Source organism: Macaca thibetana, chromosome 11 (genome assembly GCF_024542745.1).
Source record: "Macaca thibetana thibetana isolate TM-01 chromosome 11, ASM2454274v1, whole genome shotgun sequence".
NCBI lineage: Eukaryota > Metazoa > Chordata > Mammalia > Primates > Cercopithecidae > Macaca > Macaca thibetana.
The window spans coordinates 47,035,592-47,055,061 of NC_065588.1; the positions used below are offsets into that span (position 1 = coordinate 47,035,592).

At 41.5% G+C, this 19,470-nt stretch overlaps 1 protein-coding gene and 1 non-coding gene across 6 annotated transcripts in view; both read left to right on the forward strand.

Annotated features, from left to right (window-relative positions):
- Window positions 1–19,470, forward strand: part of DIP2B (disco interacting protein 2 homolog B) — a 255,922-nt gene that overhangs the window by 159,401 nt on the left and 77,051 nt on the right. For 3 of the 5 annotated variants that reach the window (XM_050748648.1, XM_050748650.1, XM_050748649.1), the window contains exons 4-5: window positions 3,742–3,867; window positions 18,491–18,703. In XM_050748648.1, coding sequence (XP_050604605.1) covers window positions 3,742–3,867; window positions 18,491–18,703 — 339 coding nt within the window. The remainder of the gene's footprint in view (window positions 1–3,741; window positions 3,868–18,490; window positions 18,704–19,470) is intronic. The other 2 variants (XM_050748652.1, XM_050748653.1) reach the window with 1 other exon arrangement.
- Window positions 178–284, forward strand: LOC126931839 (U6 spliceosomal RNA). The gene has a single exon (XR_007717953.1). It is a non-coding gene; the product is annotated as a U6 spliceosomal RNA (small nuclear RNA).

The following is a 19,470-nucleotide window of genomic DNA, read 5'->3' on the forward strand; positions in this document are numbered from 1 at the left end:
TTCGAACTCCTGTCCTCAGGTGATCTACCCTCCTCAGCCTCCCAAAGTGCTGGGATTACAGGCATGAGTCACCGTGCTGGCCTGGAAAGCTTTTTCTTATAATACATACCAACTAATAAATATAGAAGAAATGGTGGAGCTATAAAATTATCGTATTGTAATATAGTAGTTGATTCCGTGCACACTTCAGCAGCACATATACTAAAATTGGAATGATACAAGGAAGATTAACATGACCCCTGAGCAAGGATGACACACAGACTCATGAAATGTTCCATTAAAAATAAAAAATATTTTTCAAAAAATGGTGGGCACAGTGGCTCACACCTGTAATCCTATTCACTTTTGGATGCCAAGGCAGGAGAATCCCTTGAGCCCGGGAGTTTGAGACCAGCCTGGGCAACATAGGGAGACCCCATCTCTATTAAAAAAAAAAAATTGATTCCAGCAAGAATTATCAATGGGTGCTAAAACTAGTGAGTTGAAAGGTTGACAAAGTATGTAACATTTACATAGTCTCAAAAGTATCCTCCCATGAATTACTTATTAATTGCAAAGGGAAGAATGGTAAGTTTACAGTGAGTTTATTTGGCAGATACCATATTCACCACACTAACCAACTTTGCAATTCAAGTTATATTACCATAATGGAGCGAGACACCTCCTGACATCATGTTTTGAGAAAGAGATTATTTCTGGCTGGGCATGGTGACTCATGCCTATAATCCCAGTGCAGCATTTTGGGGGCTGAAGCAGGATTCCTTGAGACTGGTAGTTGGAGACCAGCCTGGGCAATGTAGTGAGACCCCATCTTTACCAAAAAAAAGAAGAAGAAGACAACAAATTATTTCTATGGTATTTTTTTTTTTTTTTTTTTTTTTTTTTTTTTTTTTTTGAGACGGAGTCTTGCTCTGTAGCCCAGGCTGGAGTGCAGTGGCCGGATCTCAGCTCACTGCAAGCTCCGCCTCCCGGGTTCACGCCATTCTCCGGCCTCAGCCTCCCGAGTAGCTGGGACTACAGGCGCTGCCACCTCGCCCGGCTATTTTTTGTATTTCTTAGTAGAGACGGGGTTTCACCGTGTTAGCCAGGATGGTCTCGATCTCCTGACCTCGTGATCCGCCCATCTCGGCCTCCCAAAGTGCTGGGATTACAGGCTTGAGCCACCGCGCCCGGCCCATTTCTATGGTATTTCTGCCAAAATGTATAACCTGAAACTAATTATAAGGAAATATCAAGCCAAAATTAAAGAACATTTTACAAAATAACTAGTCTGTACAAAAAATATCAAGATAATAAAAGAAAAAGTAAGGCTGAGAAACAGTCCTGGATTATAAGAGAATCAAGAGATAGGACAACTAAGTAGGATTTCCTCCAGTAGATCCCAGATCAGGAAAAAAGGTGGGAGGAAAACCTATAGAGGACATTATTGGGACAATAGACTATTTTGGAATATGGTTTGTGGGTTAGATAATAGTTTGTATCAGTGTTGAATTTCTGTATTTTGGCTGAGCTCATTGACTCAAACCTGTAATTCCAGCACTTTAGGAGGCTGAGGCAGGTGGATCGTTGGAGCCCAGTTCAAGACCAACCCTGGGCAATATACGTAGCAATACCTTATCTCAAGAAAACAAAACAAAACAACAACAACAACAACAACAACAAAAAAAACCAAGAATTTCTGGGATTTCTTGTTTTGTTTTTTTGAGATGGAGTCTTGCTCTGTCATCCAGACTGGAGTGCAGTGGTGTGATCTCGGCTCACTGCAAGCTCCACCTCCTGGATTCAAGTGATTCTTCTGTCTCAGCCTCCTGAGTAGCTGGGATTACAGGTGCATGCCACCATGCCTGGCTAATTTCTGTATTTTTAGTAGAGACAGGGTTTTACCATGTTGGCCAGGCTGGTCTCGAATTCCTGACTTCAAGTTATCTGCCCACTTAGGCCTCCCAAAGTGCTGGGATTACAGGTGTGAGCCATTGCACCAGGCCAGTTTTTCTGGATTTTGAATAATGTCCTGGGGTTTTATAAGAGAAAGTTCCTTATTTTTAGGAAATAAGTTTGAAACATTTCTGGAAAAAGAAGTATATGTACTTTGATCTCAGCAGTTATTGGAATTAAGTCCAAGAAAATAGACATGTTCTAAGGTGAAAATACTGAATTATTCTTTCTATGAATAGTTACAAAAATTGGAAATAACCCAGTATCTGATAATAAGGAGTTATATAAGTAAATCATGGCACATTCATGCAGTGGAATACTATGCAGCCCTTAAAACTTTTGTCATTGGTCTGTATTTACACAGTGAGATGTTTCTAGTTGTATTAGTGGAGGTTTTTTGGTTGCAAGAAACAGAGCCTGGCGAGGTGCAGTGGCTCACACCTATAATCCCAGCACTTTAGGAGGCCGATGCGGGTGGATCACAAGGTCAGGAGTTCGAGATCAGCCTGACCAACATGGTGAAACCCTGTCTCTCCTAAAAATACAAAAATTAGCCAGGCATGGTGGCGCATACCTGTAGTCCCAGCTACTTGGGTGGCTGAGGCAGGAGAATGCTTGAACCCAGGAGGCAGAGGTTGCAGTGAGCTGAGGTTGCGCCACTGCCCTCCAGCCTGGGCAACAGAGCGACACTCCGTCTCAAAAGAAAAGAAATAGGCCAACTTACATAGGCTACCTTAAATAGCTGAGGTAGGTCATAGAAACAAATCAACATTTGAGAAACCCCTAGAAAGGATAGATAACTCTGGAAATCTCAGCCTTGAAGTTTAAAACCTTCCTTCTTTCTAGGGCATTGTCGCATTGTCATTAAAGTGATTCCATTTTAGGACCTGCAGTTTCCTGATTCAGAGTTTAAATTCAAAAACAAACAAACAAAAAGACCTCATTGTCTAGCTCTTATAAGGGGTATATTTACTTTACAGAGAAGTATGGAAGGATAGTTTGTGTGTGGATTAGGCCCATTCCTAGACAAAAGGAAACTTTTTTGTGACTTAGGAAGCTACCTCAGCTGTTATCTACCTCAGTAAGATTTTGTAAGAGGTTTTGTTTGTTTGTTTGTTTTTTAAAGCAGAATACAATACTGTATACAGTATGATTTAATTTTGTGGAACTACAGAGTGAGCTTTGGGGTGGGGGTAGAAAATGGAGAGTTTTCTTTGGATGTGTTAATTTTGAGATTCCTATTAAACATTCAAGTAGAGAGCTGAAATTTTTTGTGCCCAAAGTGGCAAACAAGTAACATCTGCCCTTATGTTTTTCTAGATCAAAATCAATCCTTCTCTTCCTGTGGCATAGAACTGAGGGGTCTCAACAAAGTTTTCTTTCAGACAGTTAAGAAAATCCTAAGCTTCTTTTCTTGAAAAATAATGAGTGTTCTCCAGGCACCTGCACAGCACTCATTCCATTTGAGGCAGGATTTCCTGCCTGGCACAGATGCATGTTAGACTCAGTATTCTGTCCCCACCCACCTCCCCACATCTCTGTCAACTCTTTGTCTGGTATGTTAAGCAGTCACACATCATCCTGGACTTCATTTTCCTCCTCCATAAAATTATCCTTGGCTTCTTTTATTTTTGTTTTTGATTTTTATTTCTAATTGGTCTTAATCAAATTATAAATAAAAATCACCTGAACATTCCCTTTACCTTTTTTTTTTTTTAAAACAATTGAGACAGTGATAGTTCAGCTCACAGTGGTAAACACATTTAAGAGCCGGAAGCTGATAAATGCAAATGTTTAATTTTTCAGATATCCACACAGAAGCAGTTCAGGCTGCACTGGCAAAGCATAAAGAACAGAAGATGGCTTTGCCCATGCCAACCAAAAGGCGATCCACATTTGTTCAGTCTCCTGCAGATGCCTGCACGCCTCCTGGTAGGTTTATCAGAACTTTTTCTCTCTGACAGGTACTACCTTGATGTTCCTGAAATAAGTTCTGCTTTTTCTTTTCTGAGGTAAGAACCAGAATCTTCTCCCCACCATTACAGGAATATGAGAGAACACTCTGAGGTGGCAGATTTTGCTTGTCATCTCATAACACACAAAAAGATGCCTTAAGAGTAAAACTATTCAAAACAAAACAAAAAACTTTCCTTCTGAATTTCCAGTCTTTTTTTTGGCTGTAATCTCCAAACTTATGTAGTCATAAATACAGGCCAAAGCTTAGGCCAAAATCCTGCTGTGTTAAATAGCCACTTTCATTGTCACCAAAAATATTACCTGTAGTCATATATTTAATTCATTCATACTCCTGAACCAAATGCTTCATCTCTGCAGCAGGCATGAGAATAGTTGGACTTGGGACAAAAGTTTTTATGTCATTAACGATTATGGAAGAGCAATCATGCAAAGTTGTAATGGACCTGCAAAATGTATATAAGTGTGTTTATGTGTATGTGTTAATGTATTTTGTACACATTTATATATTTTTTAAGAATCTACTTTTTATAACGGGGTCATGAGATCAGTGGGAACTAGGTATCTTCATCCCATCCCTGTTCACCAGACTTGAATCCTTATGCACCCTAAGGTAAATGTAAGAGTTATAACTTCATATTTGAGTAATAACTGGAAACAACCTAAGTTGTCTTGTCTGTCCATAATCTTTCCCAGAGTTTTTTAAAACCTTTAAAAAAATTTTTTTTATACTTCTCTAGTGGAAGCTCAAAAAAAAAATTTTTTTTAAATCAAATCCCAGACAAGATCTTGATACAGGCCTTTGAGACTAAACATAGTAAATCTATTTCAGAGCCTCAATATAGTGTCTCTCTTTCTACTTTCATGTTACTGGTAATGAAATCTTTGAGAACAAATTTCCCCATACTTTTTTGGCCTAAACTACTTACTACGTCTTTGGGGAGATTCCTAGGTTGCCTTGTGGTTGACTTTGATTTACAGCTGTCAAGTTGTTGAGCTGTTCATACTGATCCTATTCCCTGATCCAGATTAGTATTAATAGTTTTCTTCTCGGTTTTGGCTAACTTCTCAGAGCATTTGGGTATGCTGTGGGCTCATTAACTGTGTGTGCTTTTTTTCTTCACATCTGTGGTGTCAATATGTTTGAAAGAGAAATAGCTCTGTGGCTTCAAGTGTTTCTCAAAATGTAGCACAGGATACCTCTAGCCGGCTATCACCGTAAGACAGTTTGTGTCTATAACGGTGCATACCTCAAACCTACTCGTTGAAAATCTTGGATGGTTTCCCTTCCACATTAGTACAGCACAAGTTGGGTCCTCGTGGACAAAGAGGGCTCTCAGTTTAGTAGCTATTCCTTTTTGGCAGATTACACTGCAGTGTGGCTGAGGGTTCAGTTGTAATAAATGGCAAAGGGTAGGGAGCAGCATGACATGTAGTTCTTGGAAATAATCCCCTCCAAAGCTGTATCAAAGATATGCAGTTTCAGAGTAAATAGGCTGCCCTTATGGCTTTGGGTGAAATGTGAGAGTGCAGCAAAGGACCTTGAGAGTGTTCAGGAGTGGAAACCTTTTTTGTCCCCTTTTACAAAAGTCACTGCCTGAGGGGAATTCACCAGCTCTAGAAACAAACCGCAGCTGTTCATTGCTGAATGAGACTGTAGTCCTTTCAAATTCGCTATAGGCCTCTGTGTTTCTAGATACTAATGTTCTCCTCTATCTGCAGCCTTGAAGTTGTGGCCTAATGTTCTCGATCATACTATGTGTTTTATACATAATAATTTCATGATTCCAAAGATACAGTCCTTTCTCCTAAGACTTGTATTCAGCAGAACAGAGTAATAAAAAGGTTCTATACCCATTTATCTCCTGTTCTGGGGATGTCTGGATAGTATCTGAGAAGCCTTCATGTGCTGTGAGGGACATCTGTGTTGTCAAATAGAAGAGGAATTCTCTCACAACACGGGGAAACATTGAGTGCACCCTGCATAGTGATTTCTCACACAGCCCCCACATAGGGTATCTTGATGCTGTCATGCAACAGTTACACACATGCCTAAGACAAATACTTTGCTCTAGTGAGGAAATGTGGGAAGAACTCTTATCATAAGTTTTCCATTAGCCCCTTTCATTTTAGGGAGTAGAATTTGCTGTTCCCACAATTAGGGATCGACTCCATTCTCTCCAAGATCTTAGGAGCTACCAATTGGCTGTTTCCAATGCCTATTGTAGTTTAATCCTACATCAGTATCTCCCAGAACTTGTTACAGCCTAACCCAGCGATGTGGAATAGGTTTTATCTCACATATGTACTCTGATAGCCACGGAAACACTGAAGCTTAGAAGAATGCCGAGGCTGTGTTCAAGGGAAGGGAGGAGGAAGAAAATTTACATTAATCATTGCCATTAAAGGCTTTAAAAAAAAAAAATCTGCTTCTGGCCAGCTCCCAAAGTGACCTAAAGCCAGGTGTGGTGGCTCTTGCCTATAATCCCAGCACTGTAGAAGGCTGAGGCGGGCAGATCAGGAGGTCAGGAGTTCGAGATCAGCCTGACCAACATGGTGAAACCCCGTCTCTGCTAAAAATACAAAAATTAGCTGGGTGTGGTGGTGTGTTCCTGTAGTCCCAGCTACTCAGGAGGCTGAGGCAGGGGAATCATTTGAACCCGGGAGGCAGAGGTCGCAGTGAACCGAGATCACGCCATTGCACTCCAGCCTAGGTGACAGAGCGAGACTCCATCTCAAACAAAAGTGACCTAAAAACAGTGTGGTGCTGGGCACGGTGGCTCATGCCTGTAGTCCCAGCACTTTGGGAGGCCAAGGCAGGTGGATCACGAGGTCAGGAGATCGAGACCATCCTGGCTAACACCGTGAAAAGATGTCTCTACTAAAAATACAAAAAATTAGCTGGGCGTGGTGGCGGCATCTGTAGTCCTAGCTACTCGGGAGGCTATGGCAGGAGAATGGCGTGAACCCAGGAGACAGAGCTTGCAGTGAGCCGAGACCATGCCACTGCACTCTAGCCTGGGCGACAGAGCCAGAGTCCGTCTCATAAATAAATAAATAAATAAATAAATAAATAAAACAGTTGTGGCCAGGTGTGTTGGCTCATACCTGTAATCTCCACACTTTGGGAGGCTGAGGTGGGAGGATTGCTTGAGCCTAGGATGAGACCAGCCTGTGCAATATAGTGAGACCCCATCTCTACAAAAAATTAAAAAGTTAGGCCGGGCGCGGTGGCTCAAGCCTGTAATCCCAGCACTTTGGGAGGCCGAGACGGGTGGATCACGAGGTCAGGAGATCGAGACCATCCTGGATAACACGGTGAAACCCCGTCTCTACTAAGAAATACAAAAAACTAGCCGGGCGAGGTGGTGGGCGCCTGTAGTCCCAGCTACTCGGGAGGCTGAGGCCGGAGAATGGCGTGAACCCGGGAGGCGGAGCTTGCAGTGAGCTGAGATCCGGCCACTGCACTCCAGCCTGGGCTACAGAGCGAGACTCCGTCTCAAAAAAAAAAAAAAATTAAAAAGTTAGCCAGCTGTGGTAGTGCATGTCTGTGGTTCCAGCTACTTGAGAGGCTGAGGTGGGAGGGTCGCTTGATCCCCAGAGGTCGAGGCTGCAGTGAGCTGAGATCAATCCACCATACTCCAATCTGGGAGATAGAGTGAGACCCCATTTCTTAAAACAAACAAACAAACAAACAAACAAAAAGTTGTGCCACTCTTGCAGGGAAAAATTAGCCTATCATTTTACAGGATTTAGTTGCATCTTTCTTTGTACACTGCCTGAGATGTTACAGCATACATCATAAAGCACATCTTGGGTCAAGGCTCTCACTCTGCACTTGCTGTCCTGTATGCACCTGGTTTCTGGGATAACTTCTAGAGTGCACCAGCCAGTTAGCTTCTTTGGGAGGCACTCAACACATAACTGTTTGAATTACTGAATTGATGAAAATTTAGAGCTGCTCTTTTTGAAGGATTTAATAAAAAGGATTAAGGAGAAAAATATGTTAGAAATTTTGGCTTTATTTATAGTATATAGTCTGGAAAATATGGTAAATAGTTGGCATAGGAAATAATTTGTCTTTTGTTCACAAATCACTCTCAAATGATAAGATGTCAGTCACCCTAAAATTTGCTTATTGATTAATTTCTATCTTGTGGATTAGAACATTTGATTTCTCTAAATTGGTAACAATCTATGGTTCTTTTCTGAAAAAGGCTTGTGGCCTTTTTCAGAGTCTTTTAGACTGCTTGAATTACTGCCATCCAGTTCCCTTTATGTGCTGAAATCATTTACTAATGTCATGAGGCAATTACCTCAGCTCTTTCTTTGTAGGGGTTCTTTGTGTAATGCTATTACTCATTCATACGGAAAAGCACAATGCAAAAACTACAGCATATATTTTTTCCCTCTAAGCTTTTTCTGCACCCTTGTGGACTTACCCTTTGCTGCATTCTGAGAGTGCACAGATGACCAAATAGACCACATAATGACCCTAAAGCACAGTAAGCTATTTCAACTGGCTTAAATTTAGAAGTCTGTCTCACACAGGGCTCCGCTTGAGAGTAGCTAGAGTAACTCATAGGGCCAGAAGACAAGGAGAATTTCCTTTCCTTTTTTTTTTTTTTTTTGACACAGTCTCTGTCACCCAGGCTGCAGTATAGTGGCTCAGTCACAATTCACTGCAGTCTCAACCTCCCAGGCTCAAGCAGTCCTCCCACCTTAGCCTTTCTAGTAGCTGGAACTGCAGGTGCATATTGCCACATCCGGCTAATATTTTTATTTTTTGTAGAGATGGAGATGGGGTCTCACTATGTTGCTCAGGCTGGCCTCAAACTCCTGGGCTCAAAAGATCTCCCACATCAGCCTCCCAAAGTGTTGGATTATAGGCATGAGCCACCACACCCTGCTCTGTATTTCTGTATGTGAAAATGATACCCAGGAACATACTGGAATATTATCCTTTTAACCTACTTTAATAATGCTTCATGGAATTATAGTACATTATGGTATGCAAAGGACTTTCACATACTAATGACTGCCCTGTGTCATTTGTTTCTCATAAATTCTCTGTAAAGTAGGAAGGGCAGATTTAGCGATAAGGAAATAAGCAGGTTCATGGTCGCTAAGTAATTTGCCCCAGGTCAGATAGCAATTAAGTGTCAGACTCAAAATCTTCTTGGTTGTGTTCATTTTTCCACTAAAGTGTCACGTTTATTTAGAAAATTCTTTTTACTTTATAGCCTATAATCCCAACACTTTGGGAGGCTGAGGCCCAAGGATCCTTTCAGCCCAGGAGTTTGAGACCAGCCTGGGCAACATAGCAAGAGATCTCATCTCTACAAATGATTTTTTTAAATTCCTTCATAGTACTAAATAAAATAAAATTTTAAAAAGTTAGCAGGGCATGATAGTGTGTGCCTGTGGTTCTAGCCACTCAGGAGGCTGAGGTGGGAGAATCACTTGAGTCAAGGCTACAGTGAACCGTAATCACAGCACTGTACTCCAGCCTGGGTGACAGAGTGAGACCTCAACTAAAAAAAAAAAAAAAAAAATCCTCTTTCCCTAAAAGACACTCATGTATATGCATGGTACTGGAATGAGTATTTTTATAACCAAATTAAATAACTGTTGCCTTCCGAATGCTTATAGTCCTAAATATATGTCAGTCAGTTAATTTGAACTTAGAATACCTGCTGATTTACCAGGTTGGGGAGTCTTCCCTAAATATTCTAATTTTAACCTAAACCACAGAGTAAACAAAGTTGGCAAATCAGACCTCCATAATAAATGTGCTCTAATTAATACAGTCAGATCATTTTAATAGTGTATTTTATGATTGGTGTGGGGTATGACCAGTGGTCCACAATTGCTTGGGAGACTAGTGAATATCCAATGTTCTTTAAGCCAAAGTACAGTAAAAACCCACTGTATCCGGCTGAATTTGTTTCAATGCCTGACTGTAAAATTTAAGGTTTGCTGATAAGAGTAATGTTATGGTTACCATTTATTGCATGCCCTCAGTCTACCAAAGGGCTAGGTGCTTAACATATATTTTTTTCATTTTTAGTTAATAGTCTTCTAGCCCATTTTGTAGATGAGAAAACAGGTTTAGAGAGACTCAATAACTTGCCCAGACTTCTGTTTTTAGACACATAGTCAATTAGATAACCTGAAAATTCCTAGAAAGATAGGGGAAAGATAATGTTCTTTTACAAATGCTGTGTAAAAGGTAACCATCTTTTTTTTAAATGTATACAAGAGCAAGGGAGAATGATGAACACTGAAAATCAGAATGATGAGGTGGTGCTTACTTCTGCTGGGCTGTGGGGAGGAGAATCAGTAAACCAGGGACCTTAATTTTAACTATAATAATAAAATCTTGGGCCTGTCTAAGGTTGCAAGCTGGAATTAAGATCCCTGGGGGGACTTGCATCTTTAGCTGTTGGGTGAATTAGAAAAAAGGAACCTGTCAAAAAAGCTTGCCTGAGGCCAGGCGCGGTGGCTCACACCTGTAATCCCAGCACTTGGGGAGGCTGAGGCGGGTGGATCCCGAGGTCAGGAGATCAAGACCATCCTGACTAACACGCTGAAACCCCGTCTCTACTAAATAATACAAAAAATTAGCCAGGCATGGTGGCAGGCGCCTGTAGTCCCAGCTACTCGGGAGGCTGAGTCAGGAGAATGGCGTGGACCCGGGAGGCAGAGCTTGCGGTGATCCGAGATCGCGCCACTGCACTGCAGCCTGGGCGACAGAGTGAGACTCTGTCTCAAAAAAAAAAAAAAAAAAAAAAAAAAAAAAAGGGCTTGCCTGGTGCCTGGCCTCGGAATAACAGGGGCAGGGCCTGCCCTTCCCTGAGAATTTCTGGTCAGTGGGTACAGAGTTTGAATGGTACTATCTGGTAAGAACTAAAATTAAAATGTGGCTTTAGGCTGATGACAACCCTGGGCACAAATGATCTCTGAAAGGATACAGACTCCATGGGGGGTGGGGCTTAGGGTTTCCACAGAGAAAGATCCACTGAATGTGAGCTAATAGATAAAACCACTGTAGAAATAATCTACCGTGAGTGAGAGTGGAAAGAAAGCACCAAACACCACGATTAAGACCCTGAGCTCTGATTTGCTCAACACCTATCAGTGGCAGAGCTGAGATTACAGTCTAGAGCAGCCTGACTTTGAAAGCCCATTTCCGGCCGGGCGCGGTGGCTCAAGCCTGTAATCCCAGCACTTTGGGAGGCCGAGGCGGGTGGATCACGAGGTCAGGAGATAGAGACTATCCTGGCTAACATGGTGAAACCCCGTCTCTACTAAAAATACAAAAAACTAGCCGGGCGTGGTGGCGGGCGCCTGTAGTCTCAGCTACTTGGGAGGCTGAGGCGGGAGAATGGCGTGAACCCGGGAGGCGGAGCTTGCAGTGAGCCGAGATCACGCCACTGCACTCCAGCCTGGGAGACACAGCGAGACTCCGTCTCAAAAAAAAAAAGAAAGCCCATTTCCTAGGTCACTTGGCATATTGCCTCTCATTCTGTCCTGTCCTCAAGTAAAGATTTTCTGGTTAATTGTGGAGCTCTAACAATTGCTGCATATTTGATTTAGCTTTCAAATAGGCAGTAAATGAAAACAAATTTCTTTTTACCTCAATATTTTCAATAACAATTAGTTTTGTAAACTGTTTTTTTTTTTTTTTTTTCATAGATATGGGAAGATACTTAGAGAAACAGTGTTTGGAGATTCATTGTGGGTAGAGTGCCCTGGAGTAGTTACTAATAGTGAGTGCCCCTTCTCTCAGAAGTATCTCAGCTAGTCAGGTAACTCATGGACCTCTTGCCACTTAGCTCTCAGACCAATTTTTCAGTCCCTAGTCAGCTCTCTATACACACAGACAGATTGTTATGGAATGCCAGAAATATCTGGGGTAGTTCTGAAAGTCCCCCTAACCCTTGTCTGCTGAATCAGTTACCTGCTCCGGTTAGGTATAGTGTTTGATTAAGCTGCTCAGAATTTGTAGCTCAGGGTAGGTTCTGGTTGGCCCTGCTTCCAGAACTAACTTTTTGATCATCTTTTCTGTGTATTCTTTTTTTGTTGTCATATTTTGGGAAGTGTTCTGCAATCTTTATGTGCTTTTATTCCTAGGCTGCCTTCTTGGGTCTCTAAAGATTTTCCTTCTTTAGCTTCAAATTTTTCCCTTGTCTACATAGAAACTTCCTTTGCCTTTCTTGAAGGTATTTCTGGAAGTCCTAAACTCCCCTAATCCACCAAGGCGAGATAAAATGACAGTCTTCTGCCTGACAGTACCTCATCCCACCGAAACACACGTGCACACTTCTTTCCATGGGTCATATATTATTGTCCTGGTGGTGGTTTTATTTATTTATTCTTTGAAGTTCCTACTTGGCAGTCACCTCCCATTTCCTGGCCTAGTTCAGGTGACAAATATTGTAGTGGTTATTAGAATGAGTTCTTCATTTCAGTGAGTCTTGACTTACCTGCCATTCTAAGCTACAGTGTGGGCCTAATCCTGATATATGAACCCAGTTGTAGGAACTTAGTAGCAGGTACTGTCTTTCTAGGAGCTTGTCCAATTTACATAATATCCCTCAGGTGGACTGGCTCTTAGATGTTACTGTCCTGTCGCCAAGGCATATTTTCACTCTCATGAATCTTTTTGTTTTTGAGATGGAATCTCGCTCTGTTGCTCAGACTGGAGTGCAGTGACACGATCATAGCTTACCGCAGCCTAGATTTTCTGGGCTCAGGCGATCCTCCCGCCTCAGCCTCCCGAGTAGCTGGGCCTACAGGCACACGCCACCTGTAGGCCTAGATACTTGGGAGGCTGAGGTGGGAAGCTCGCCTGAGCCCAGGATGTCAAGACTTCAGTGAGCCATAATCGCACCACTGTGCTTCAGCCTGAGCAACAGAGCAAGACTCTGTTTAAAAAAAAAAAAAAAATTCCATCATTCCTCTCCCCTATTATCCTCTTCCTCCTAGATTTCCTCATAATCTCTCCCCCACCCTTTTCCGTCCCCAGGTAAACATTTATCTGTTTCCTGCCACTGTACATTAGTTTGCATATTCTTGAACTTTATACAAATAGAACCATACAGTCTTACTTACTTTGCAGGGGATGTGGATGCCTGGCTTCTTTCACTCTGTATAATTATTTTGAGAGTCATTCATGTTGTTGTGTAGATGACAAGAGTGGATCATTCCTTATTATTGCTGTAGGATATACTATAATTTGTTTATATAATCCTTTGTTGATGGACATTTGGGTTGTTTCTCATTTGTAGCTATTACAAATAAAGTCCTTATGAACAGTCATGTACAAGTCTTTGTATAAATATATGCTTTCATTTCTCTTGAGTAAATACACAGGATTGGAATGGATAAACAGTATAGTGTTTAAATTTTTTTTAAATAAACATTTTTAGATAATATATTTTCTAAAAGAACAGAGCCATTTCCTGTTCTTTGTTCAAAGAACACATGGCTGAGGAAGAAGAGTGCTACAGCAGCTAAGAAGTTAGTAGGCTGGGCATGGTGGTTCATGCCTATAATCCCAGCACTTTGGGAGGCTGAGTTGGGAGAATCCCTTGAGCCCAGGAATTCAAGAACAGCCTGGGCAACATGGCGTAATGTTCTCTCTACAAAAAAATACAAAACATTAGCTGGGCATGGTATTGCCTGCCTGTAGTCCCAGTTACTCAGGAGGCTGGGGTAAGAGGATCACTTGAGCCTGGGAGGGCAGGGCTGCAGTGAGCTGGGATTGCACCACTGCATTCCAGCCTGGGGACCAGAGCAAGACCTTGTCTCAAAAAAAAAAAAAAAAAAAAAAAAAAGTACTTAGCAAATTTAGCACTTTTCTTCCCTTAAAATCAGCAAGCTAAATGTTTTTGTTTATTGACTGATTGATTGATTGAGACAGGGTCTGGCTCTGTTGCCCAGACTGGAGTGCAGTGGCACAATTGTGGCTCAGTACAACTTCTGCTTCCTGGGCTCAGGCCATCCTCTCAAGTAACTGAGACTACAGGCACACGCCACCATACTTAGCTAAGTTTTGTATTTTTTGTAGAGACAGGGTTTTGTCGTATTGCCCAGGCTGGTCTCAAACTCCTGAGCTCAAGGAATCATCCGCCTCAACCTCCCAAACTGCTTGGGATTGCAGGTGTGAGCCAGTGCGCCTGGCCAACATGCTAATTGTTTATATGTTTACTAATTGGTTATAAATGGATTGTAGGCTTCTGGTGACCAGTATTCAATGGTGCCTTGTTAAAATCACAGCAGATTATAAACTGAAAGGCAAACTATGTTTTCAGAAGTGTTTTCTATTGTGTATTCGTTATATATAAGAGCTTAGGGGAGATGTTTTATTTATAAGTGATACCAGTCATGAGTTTATTTTTAATCAGAGCAGAATCAGTAAGAAAATGATAAATTTCTATTAATTTAATTTTGCCCAGATTTCTACAAATTCATAACAATTTCCTGGGTGACAAATTGCTTTTAAAATAGTAATATTTAAGGGAACTTGTTTTGATTTTTAAAAAGATACAATCTCAGAGCAGTGCTACATTTTATGTAGGCTTCACCACATGATCATCTTTTAACTTTACCCAGCTAGTTTCTTCTCTGTGGCCATAGGGTGACTTAGTCATAGTAAGCACCTCATTTCTCAGGTGGCGTGATTTGGTATTATTTTCTTCTACCAACTGTTAAGTCAGTTTCTGCCATCTTTCCTTTCATGTTTATAGGAAGAAATTAGCCATTTAAATTACTCTTAGGAAGAATTTCAGGTTGTCCCAAATCAAAAAGAAATACACACTCCTTTTAACCATTCTCCTGGGGATTAGAAGGGGCATTAATGTTTATTGGCCAGGTGCTATGGGCTGGCACTACTATGTATGCTTTCTGTACAGTGTCTTTGTTCATGGTCTCCCAGCTACGGTTAGGAAAAAGGCAAGTTTCCTTAGCTTGTCTTACAAGGCCCTTGGTGGCCCAGTGCTGCCTTACTTGTCTGGTCTCATCACCATGACTATCAGTCTTGCATCCTGTGCTCTGGCTAGCCTCTGTTTCTTTAATATCTTCAAAAAGTTTTCTGTCCCTTCTAAGCTTTCTCATGTGCAGCCCCCTCTACCTGACCCTGTACTTTCCCTACCTTTCATAACTAATTCCTACTTACCCATTAGGCCTTGGGTTAGGTCTTACTTCCTTGGGTGGCTGCCTTGATTCCTCTAACTCATCTCAGTCTCATAAGAGTAGGGACTATGTCTTCTTGCCCAACTTTTTATTCCTACCAACTGATGTAGTGCTTAGTGTGTTTGTCACATGGGCAAATAAGCAAACAGTCTTCTCAGATGGGTAATTTTATCCCCAAGTCACATAGCTAGTAAGAGGTGCATCCCAGACTTTGAATGGAAGACTGATACCAAAGCCATGTTTTTTCCACTATGCTAAGCTGCCCCATAGTTGTAAGTCATTAAACACTGAGGACTGGCAGACAAACAGGGTAATTGAATTGAAACAATATACCTAATTGCATGATTGATCCAATATAGAAACATAATGAAGGCCGGGCGCAGTGGCTCATGCCTGTAATCCCAGCACTTTGGAAGGCCGAGGTGGGCGGATCACGAGGTCAGGAGATTGAGACCATCCTGGCTAACACGGTGAAACCTCGTCTCTACTAAAAATAGAAAAAATTAGCCAGGTGTGGTGGCGGGCACCTGTAGCCCCAGCTACTTGGGAGGCTGAGGCAGGAGAATGGTGTGAACCCAGGAGGCAGAGCTTGCAGTGAGCCGAGATCATGCCACTGCACTCCAGCCTGGGCAACAGAGTAAGACTCCCTCTCAAAAAAAATTTAAAAATTAAAAAATTTTTAAAAAAAGAAACATAATGAAACCAATTTTACATAAACCTAATCATGAAAATACTGGTTTTACTGTCTTTTGAAAATTGAGTTATTCTGATTTTAAACTTAAACAAATTAAAATACATGATACAGTAAAAGCAGCCTGCAAATCCAATGGAGATTGTGGAATCTCGAGATAAGTTACCTTGAAAATACTTTATTCTTAAGGTCAAATTCACCTGTCCTGTGGGCCCTATCCCGACTTTCTCCTTTTTTTTTTTTTAACATGTTTGCTGAGACAGGAACATTTGCCTCCTGGGGTACAGTTGAAATGTTAGAATATTTTCTGCAAATTACACAAAATGCTTTTCCTTAAAGGGTTACAGATACGATTATTTCTTTTTTTCTTGAAATTTTCTTTTAATCACCCCCCTTTTACATGTTAGATCTCATTCTTCTTTATGGACCTCATCACTTTATCTCTTTGGGATCTGGTCACTGTTTATCTCTCCACCCTCATTTTTTTGCCTACATGTTAGATCTCATTCTTCTTTATGGACCTCATCACTTTATCTCTTTGGGATCTGGTCAATGTTTATCTCTCCACCCTAATTTTTTTGCCTTACTCTTTAAAGTCTTTGGTCTATGTACAAAGAAGTACTTGAAATCCCTGACTCAGGTTGGTCCCCATCCTGTGAAAGGCTTTGATAACTCCCATTTCTTAGCATCTGTTTTATCTTTTGAAATTATCTGTGGGCTTCTGTGTCTCCTGTAAGCCTTTTTAGGGCACTTACTGTGTCATAAGCACTCATACACTTCAAACCCCCAGGACTTGACATAGTTCCTGGCACATATTGTGATTAGTACTTTTTAAAAAGCAAAAACAATCCGTCTCAGGCCTCAGACCTCCCTCAATATGAAATAATAAGTTGGAGGTAGTACAGAACAAGAAGCAAGGGCATAGTCATTATATAACTCTCTGGGTATTTTTTGTTTTTGAGATGGAGTCTCACTCTGCCTCCCAGGCTATAGGGCAGTGGTGCTATCTCTACTCACTGCAACCTCTGCCTCCTGGGCTCAAGTGATTCTCGTGTGCTTCAGCCTCCCGAGTAGCTGGGATTACAGGTGCACACCACCATGCCCGGCTAATTTTTGTATTTTTAGTAAAGACGGGGGTTTCACCATGTTGGCCAGGCTGGTCTTGAACTCCTGACCTCAAGTGATCCATCCACCTCGGCCTCCCAAAGTACTGGGATTACAGGCCTGAGCCACTGCATCCAGCCCATTATTTTAACTTTCTCTCTTGCTCTGGGCCTGCAGAATTTGACTTCTGGATTAGATGAGTTTTTTGTGGTTCAGGTTCTCATTGTGAGGTGTCAGCAGTTTTCCAGCCCCATTAGTTATGTGTTTGGCTCTTTGAACCAAAGCAGAACATGAACCTACGGTGTCACCTGAGTTAGAGGAAAGGATTCTGCAGTACTAACCACAGAATGTTTAATTTTTAAAAACTGAATGAAATTCAGTCCACAAATTGTAAATCATAACACCCAGAAATCATTTAGAAAGATTTATCTCACATTAGACCAAATGCCCTCTTTAACTGTGTGCTTCATAAGCTTACAACCCTGGAATAAATTCCTGACTTCTGTTTTCCCTGGCTTTTGCTTCCCTGTATTTGGTTGAGTTTCCCACCCCCCCGCACGCTTTTCTAATTTAGGCCTATTTCCCTGAAGTCAGAGCCAAACTGAATACAGACATCAGTGGATTTCTCACAATTCTTCTCCAGCTGAAAATTAAGGAAAGAAATCCTGATGCTGTGCCTTTTCCTGTCATGCATGGAAAGCTTACCTATGCCCCCTGACTGGCTGCCTTTTCTACTAAGGCCATGAATACCTCCAGGCTAAGGATTGTTTACACCACTTCATTCCCCAGCACCTAGCTCACTGTTTGGCACATTTGTTTTTTGTTTTTTGTTTTTGAGATGGAGTCTCGCTCTGTTGCCTAGGCTAGAGTGCAGTGGTGCAATCGTGGCTCACCGAAACCTCTGCCTCCGAGGTTCAAACAATTCTCCTGCTTCAGCCTCCCAAGTAGCTGGGATTACAGGCACTCACCACTGTGCCTAGCTAATTTTTTGTATTTTTAGTAGAGATGGGGTTTCACCTTGTTGGCCAGGCTGGTCTCGAACTCCTGACCTCAGGTGATCTGCCTGCCTCAGCCTCCCAAAGTGCTGGGATTACAGGCATGAGCCACCATGCCCGACCTGAGACATACATTTTTAGCAGGAATTAAGTTTTTATGTCTCCCTGTCAAGATCATTTCCTTAGAGACGAATAAATACTTTGTCAAAATCAATGTAGCATCATATCACAAGTAGAGATTCAGGAAGACATATAAGTACTTCAGTATTATTTGAACATAAGTAGATGGACTAGAAAAATTTAGATACTGATTAAGCTTACAGCAGAAAAGCAGGGAATGAAGTTTAAATGTTTTGAAAGAGTTTAAAAGAAAACAATTAAAAATTACCTGTGGGGTTAGGCTATTTTATTTTTGTAGGCTTTGGTCCATAGACGTTTCCTTGAGATTCCTGAGAAACTTTACATATTAATCTAGCTTAAGAATGAGAATGTTTTGCTGGTGTCGAAACTGAATGTGTGACCAATGAGCAAAAACTGAAAAGTCTCTGTTCTAGGTAGGATCGAGAACTTCTTTTTTTCTAATTCCACACAGACACATCTTCGGCCTCTGAGGATGAGGGCTCTCTGAGACGCCAAGCTGCGCTCTCTGCTGCCTTGCAACAGAGCTTACAGAATGCTGAGTCCTGGATCAACCGTTCAATTCAGGGATCGTCCACTTCTTCATCCGCATCTTCTACGCTGTCCCACGGAGAGGTCAAAGGAACCAGTGGGTCTCTAGCTGATGTATTTGCCAATACTCGAATAGGTAGGAGCTGGATCTACCCAAGAAGTCTAAATTACATTCCATTTGGCTCCCAGTATCCAGGAAATAGTTTATGGTTTGTGTTAGGTTTTTCAGTATGGCCTAAAAAAAAGAATTAGAGAGAACATGACAGTTAATGAGGCAAAGAAGGAAACACCAGCAATACATTTGTCACAGGAATAATAGGTATCACCTGCATTATTGGTGCGTAGTTTTGCCCACCTGAAGCCATAGCTATTTCCATAAGCAATACTCAAGCTGCAAGATATAACACCAGTCTCAGTGTGGAATTATCCCAGCTGAACAATATTCGATCTATTCAAAGGTTAAAATATGTAACATCTTAGATTTTTCCCAGGATTGTTATCTATATTCTGTTAAACCAAAAACACTAAACCAGAGCAAAATCTATGCTGAACCATTATCAGTGAGGCCTTTTGTCTTGACTGGATTTGTTGTCCTTGCTGCTGTGATATTGCTACACTGAAGTGTGCAGGCTGAGGATATTGGTACCCTGTGAGCTGCTATCGATACACTGCAGATGCTACTGTATAGAGTGTAGCTTTTGCTTGCTCCTGCTTTATGTTTTGTGTGTGTGTGTTTTTTAAAGAGTTGTGACATCTGCAGATAAAGGTACAGCTCAGATCTGTTTTTGCTTAATTGGTTGTTACAAATTACATCAAGTAATATGTGTTAACATTATGTGTCTGTGATATCTTTCCCTTTTTTTCTCGGCAATCAGTGCAGTTTGGTGTCTTAATGTTCATCTT